Below are 6,611 nucleotides of genomic sequence, written 5' to 3' on the forward strand. Positions count from 1 at the left end.
TCTCTCAGGCAAATGCACAGCAGTCTGGTGGGTCACATGGACCGACAGAACAGTGATCCTGGAGATGAGGCACACACACACACACTCACACAGAGAGAGAGAGAGAGAGAGAGAGAGAGAGAGAGAGAGAGAGAAACCAGTGGGCAACTCACATGCATGCACATCCTACACATAACATGCAGATGAGCGGCCACAAAAAAAAAATGCATGGGTTCCCGAGGCTACAAGTTTGGTGACAAGCACATATTGCACACACGCGCGTGTGCACACACACACACACACACACACACACACACACACACACACACAGGTAGACATGGGTGCACATTAAGCACATGCTTGATTTTACATGTTCACTCATGCATGCACATGAACACACATGCAATTTCAACTCAAAGGAGCTTTATTGGCCTGAGAAATGAGGATGAGGATGAGTTTGCATTGCCAAAGCAAGTGTCAAAATATAATTAAAACTGTTGAAAATGGGGAAAGTACATACAGTTGTGCATTGTTTACATATAATCCATATTATCACTGTAGCCTACATGATCTATCTATCTATATATCTATCTATCTATCTATCTATCTAATTGGTTCTCAAAGTGGGGTCCGGGGACCCCCAGGGGTCCTTGGGCAAATGTGTTAATATAGCATCACAGTACATTTTTACCACTTTAACCTTTTATACTTTGGCTATTCAAAAATAGCAGATCTACAAGCTCATAGCGCGGCACCGAGGGCCGCGCTATGAGCTTGTAGATCTGCTATTTTTTCAAAACTCTTGGAACATTAGTGAACATTTCTAACCCAAATCCTTGCTTCTGGGGGTCCCTGGCACAACATATTTTCAAATGGGGGTCCGCGGCCAAATATTTATCAATTTGGGGGGTCCTTGACATGACACATTTTGAGAACCACTGCTCTATCTATCTATCTATCTATCTATCTATCTATCTATCTAACCATCTATCTATCTATCTATCTATCAATAAAAGCACAGATACATGACAGTGCTTTCAGTTGCCCTTGTGTTTTGCAAACACATTAGCACATTATCAACAGTCAGAGAAAAGGGCAAATCACATGTCCAAACATTCTTTAAAAGAAGAGACGGTCGGAGGGTGGAGGATATTTAAATTGGCTCCAGTGTGTCACAGCTCTCCTACAGCCCTTTATATGAAGTAGGGCCAATGGGAACAAAGGAGAGGCAGGGCCGTGGCTCCACCTCTTCTCTCTCCCCCACTGCTTCCCTCAGAGCTTTTTACATGTACATAATCCCTGAGTTGACCCAGAAAATAGGCAGTCGTTTCAAGATCTGATGCGGCAGTCAGTCTTTGTTGCACCAACGTCCCCTCTGCTTGAAGAATGAAGCGATCTTAACCCTGTGGAATATATACGTTGTAATCCGGAGCTACAGCAGCAGCACCACCTTCGCCTTTTGCAGAAGAAGCAAAAAAAAATAAACTAATCAAAAAAGACGTATAGCTGTAGCAAAGTCGTAGCAACTTTGTGGATCATAGCGGACACGGGTAAGTGATTTTGTTCGGGGTTTTTTTTATCCGTTGTGGAGAAATACGGGGGTCTGCGTTTTGTGGTGGTCTCTCGCTCTTCTCTCTCTCTCTCTCCCGGGCTGGATGGCTGCTGCTCCATTGTTTGCATTCCCTTGTTTAAAACTCGGGAATAGAAAAAAAAGGGCTGATCGGGTATGATCGCTACGATATTACGGGCGTTTTGGAAATACGTTATTGACTAAAAAAACGACACGAACGACGACAGATTAACGCGAATCGTTTCGTTTGTTTGAATTCGCTACACCTTGTGAGAAATGTGGTGATTCAGCTCTATAGACAGAGAGATGTTGCATGATGTCAATGTATCGCCTTCTTTGTTGTAACCTTTACGTGCGTTAAACCGACAGTGGATCTTTTTTCTACCCGTTGTGACAAGAAGGGATTTAAAGAATCACTGATGCATTGTGTGTGTGTGTGTGTGTGTGTGTGTGCACGATTGTGTCTTTTCTCTCTCGGCCCATTGGTCGGTCGTACGTAAAAATAATCGGCTAATAATCGCCGACTACCCTTAACGAGGTAGAATGTTACCTGAATTTCAGCCTCGGGTTTTCATTCCTTTGCCACAAAGAACGGTGATTTTTTTAGCAACACCGAGCAGCACAAGACAAGGCTTTCCAGTGTTCCGTCAAAAAGGCGACACTAGCATTGCAGATCTTTTTTTTCCCTTCTTCTCAGGAAGCGTCTGCAATGATTTTGACTAGAAACGTCGTTGTAACATTAGGCTAACACTCGTTTTGTTCCCACACGGAGGAAAGGCCAGCTTGTTAGGTTAGAACAGTGTATTCGTGAATATCATACTGGATTGCACTGTAGCAGTGAAATCTCTTGGCACTGCCCACCTCATACACGCACACAGCACAGGCAACATAAACACCATTGTCATCCATCTAATGATGGCTCATGCTGGTACGCTCTAAAGCACAGCCAAACATGTCCATGGCATGTCAGTGTTAACTCCACAAGCTGTCTTTGGGCCAGCTATCTACCGTCGCGACCAAAACAAATGTTCCCAGCATAGCTCCCAGTGCATTGTTGAAAAACCTGCAACCCTATCATAACAGTGTCCCCCTCTTGTGCTCCCAGACAGGAGGCTATGGCTGACCATCTGATGATGCCCATGAACCATGGCTCAGCGGTCGGTGGTCTCCACGGTTACCGCATGGGCATGAACGGCGGCGGCCTGCAGGCGGGCCACCAGCAGCAGCAGCAGCACGGCGGCAACCAGCCGGGCATGCGGCCGATGCACAACGGCCAGATGATGCACTATGGCGGGCAGGCTCAACACGCCAACATGGAGGCGGCCATGAGGCAGCGGCAGGGCATGGTGGCCATGAACGGACAGCTGAACGGCGGAGCCCAGATGGGGCATCACCAGATGACCTCTGGGAACATGATGTACAATGGCCAGCCACAGCAGCAGCAGCAGCAGCAGCAGCATCACCCCCAGCAGCAGCAGCAGCATCACATGCATCCACAGCAACAGCAGCAGCACCAGCAGCAACAACAACAACAAGGCCAACATCCACAACAGCAACAGCAGCAGCAACAACAGTTCATGAACGGAGGGCTAACGTCCCAGCAGCTCATGGCCAGCATGCAGCTGCAGAAGCTCAACACCCAGTACCACGGACACCCGCTGGGCGTGATGGGCGGGAGCCACATGGGTCAGGCCGTCCAGTACCGCATGAACCCGGCCCAGCTGGCCAGCATGCAGCACATGGCCGGGCCGGCGCTGGCGCTCAACGGCATGGACGCCGACATGATCGACGAGGAGGTGCTGACCTCGCTGGTCATGGAGCTGGGCCTGGACCGCGTCCAGGAGCTGCCCGAACTCTTCCTGGGCCAGAACGAGTTTGACTTCATCTCGGACTTTGTCAGCAAACAGCAGCCCAGCACCGTCAGCTGCTGAGAGGACCTGATTGAGGACTCTTTGAGAAGGGTGGGGGGGGGACGCGGGGTGGAGAGCGGAGGAGTGCGATTCGTCCAGAATGGATAATGACTGAATGGATGATGGCTCAGCTCTTTGCTTTTTTTATATTTTGTTAGCACCTCCCAGGACAACTACGCCAAGTTGCTGTGAAGGGTGTTGAAAACAGAGAGATGCTAACTCTGGTTAGCCACAGAGAATGTGCAGTGCTAAGGTCTCACATGTGCTAGTGGCCAGAGAGGGTGGTTCAGTGTTGGGTTGAAGCCCATTTCCACCTCTCCCTTCTCCAGGACATGAATGTAATAAAGAAACTGCTGAAATTCTCAGAAGCCACTCTGAACAATGTTAAGACACTGTGTTGCCTCCAAACAAGGACTCCACGGCAGTTTAGCAGTCAAAAACGTGTATTTATTTATTGCTCCTCTGAGAAAAGTAATATAGAAACGTACCACAGAGACCAGAGATGTTCCATTTTTGGGAATTGAATGGTGATTGATTTTTGGGTGGGAGGGATGTGGGAGAAAATTTGAAATTTACAGTCTCTTTTAACGAATTTTCAGTACATTTTGGCCACTTGGATAAACAAAACTAAAGCTCAGAGGAGAAGAACTTGCATTCCTCTCATGAAACTGGGATAAGAGCGAGGGCACAAATGTTAGCTCATGCATTTGAATGGGAGTCTCATCCAGTTTTTATTTCTAAATGGGTCACTTTCGGAAAAGTGTTGCCTTTTTAGGTGTGATGTTCCCTACAAATCTACTGCTTGTACTGTATGAAGCTGTTTTAACTCCAGAAATAATGTCCACACTGTTATGTTCTATTGGAGCTGTAGAACCGCCTTAATCGCGCAGATTTTTATTTATTGGTTTGTTTATATTGTCCCCTTTTTTGTGGTCAAGACGGGGGGTGGGGGGTCTTTGTGAAAGGGGGTTTTGAGGATCAATAAAGATGGCCTGGATAGACATGTGACCCGCTTTTCTATTCATTGCACAGCTCTTCAGCCTCCAGGCGGAGAGGGAGAGAGAGAGAGAGAAAGAAGGGAAAACCCTTCCCTTCAAGTCTGACTGAGGAAACCATTTAAAAATATACAATATTTATTATTTTTATGGAATGGATATCTATTCCTGGACACCGGCTCTGCACTGAATCTCCTGGGTTTGCTGTATCTGATCCAGAGTTTTATAGTTTTTCTAAGCCAAGGGAGGTTAGATTAAATGGTATCACTGGGAATGATTGACTGCAAATTGCATGTCATTACCCTGCCAATTAGCTAAGAGGAGCTGTATTTGATTAATATTGATATCGTAACTTAAACATAGTCTTTGACATTAGGTAGGAAGAGACATTCAAAGATGACTCACTGCTCCTGTGTTTCTGTTGCTGATTACCTCAGTGGCAAATGCCAGTCATCGATTATAGAGGGTAAAAGGTGTTGACTGTAAGTGAGTGTGGCAACATAGAAATGCATAATGTCAAAAGGCCAAAATGGGTGGTACTTAATGTCAAACGCCATTGTTTCTCAGTAGCTTAAGGGTGATAATTGAATTGTCACGGCTCCTTTTGCTTTCTCACATTTGACAACATTTGTCTGTTTGTTTGTTTGTTTGGGGGAGGTAGCCACGGCCAGAGAATGCTTACCTAAACCCCCACACCCGCAGGGCTGTTACTGACTTCAGGGCGTGTACGTCCTGCCCCAAAGTCGGTTGTCATCACACAGCTAAGTCATTGGGAGTTCAATAAATATGGACTGCTGTCAATACATTTGAACACATGGCTTATCCAAAATTAAATAAAAAAACAGCCCTCTGTTCCTTTAACTGCTAGACGGGTGCAAAACAAAAAAAAATCAGGTGTTTTTTTTTCTTTCTTTCAAAGACATCCTGAGGAGAGTATGTTAGATTGTTCTGTGCCCCGGGGCTATGAAATAACTTGATTGTGGTCATGTTGGGAGTGTCATCACCGTATTTAGCTGTTCACGTTGTCAACACAGTCATCTTAAGCAACAGGATGAGTAACAAGGGAAAAATGAGAGCACAATTGTCATCCGCCACCAGGAATAGCTCTTGCTGATTGCTAAGTTGATGAGTCATCACCTCCCTTCTTGCAAGAAAGCATCATCTATTTTCATTTGTCCTGCTGAGCAGGGTCAGTTTGTTCTTTCAAGCATGGTATCATTAAGAGGCATGGTCCATGTAAACATCTTGACCCGAATGCACTTCCTCAGCTTGGCTGCCATGAGCGTAACATTTACGTTTTTTTTTATTTTCAATGTCAAGAAAGCGTTTGAGCCAGCCGCCCCCCATTCCTGGCATTGTGCTCGGTAACTGTAAGGGTTGTAGGTTCTATGTCCACCACCGTAGGTTCTATGTCCACCACCAATCTCGTAACATGGCCTCTGTTGGTAGGGCGAGAGTGGCATACTGGGTACAAATTGGCGCCCCAACAAAAACCCTGTCTCCACATATATCTCATAATTGCACACTGCATTGTGAGCTCCCTGTTTAGCACCAATTAAAAGCAGTAGAGGTTTCTTTCTTAATCATTGTGACTCCGTTGTGGAAGGGGTGACTCTGCCAAACAGGCCCTGTTTGCTCTCCCAATCCCTTGTTATGACTGCCACCCGCCTCACAGAGGCCAGTCTAGACGCAGGCTAAGCAGGGTGGGACACACCGAGACGTTTACAGTTAGTTCTGTTTTTCACTCTGTATCTCTCTCTCTGGGCTGAGAAACTCTTTTTCCCACCCACAACTGCTGAACTCAACATTGTCTTCCTGTGGTGGCTTGTTTTCTCAATATAAGTCAAAGCTCAAAAGCCACATACAGATAGGGAAAGACCAATAGGTAAGCTGAGAGAGAAAACAAAAGAGCAAGGCAGGGGGAGGGGGGGGGGTCTAGAAAACGCAAGGACTTTTCCAATTTATGAAAGGTGAAGTTACTGTAGTAGGTGGAGAGATGTTTCCTCCATGCCTGGGGGCGGTTGTCTTGGCTGGGATGTACCCACAACACTTTTTTTTTTTTTTTTTTTTTTTTACAACCCTGAGAAAACCCGTCAATAAACGGCAACCAAAGAATGCTTGCACGAGAGGCATGCTTAAGCACTACACACATTCCTC

The 6,611-nt window shown here is 46.2% G+C and overlaps 1 protein-coding gene across 2 annotated transcripts; it reads left to right on the forward strand.

The window, feature by feature from the left end:
- Positions 1-1,283: 1,283 nt before the first annotated feature.
- On the forward strand, positions 1,284-4,406 carry LOC308083710 (cbp/p300-interacting transactivator 3-like). Of its 2 annotated transcripts, none has more exons than XM_080426026.1 (2): positions 1,284-1,529; positions 2,655-4,406. In XM_080426026.1, the coding sequence occupies exon 2, from the start codon at positions 2,665-2,667 to the stop codon at positions 3,478-3,480; it is 816 nt and encodes a 271-aa protein (XP_080282152.1). In that variant the 5' UTR covers positions 1,284-1,529; positions 2,655-2,664; the 3' UTR covers positions 3,481-4,406. The 2 variants fall into 2 exon arrangements, with proteins under 2 accessions (XP_080282152.1, XP_080282153.1); XM_080426027.1 differs by having other exon boundaries at positions 2,659-4,406.
- Positions 4,407-6,611: the final 2,205 nt, after the last annotated feature.

Source organism: Gymnoscopelus braueri (genome assembly GCF_963280865.1).
Source record: "Gymnoscopelus braueri genome assembly, chromosome: 4".
In the NCBI taxonomy this organism is placed as follows: domain Eukaryota; kingdom Metazoa; phylum Chordata; class Actinopteri; order Myctophiformes; family Myctophidae; genus Gymnoscopelus; species Gymnoscopelus braueri.

Coding starts and splice junctions, on each gene's coding strand:
- LOC308083710 (XM_080426026.1), top strand. CDS start 2,665: ATGGCTGACCATCTGATGATGCCCATGAACCATGGCTCAGCGGTCGGT.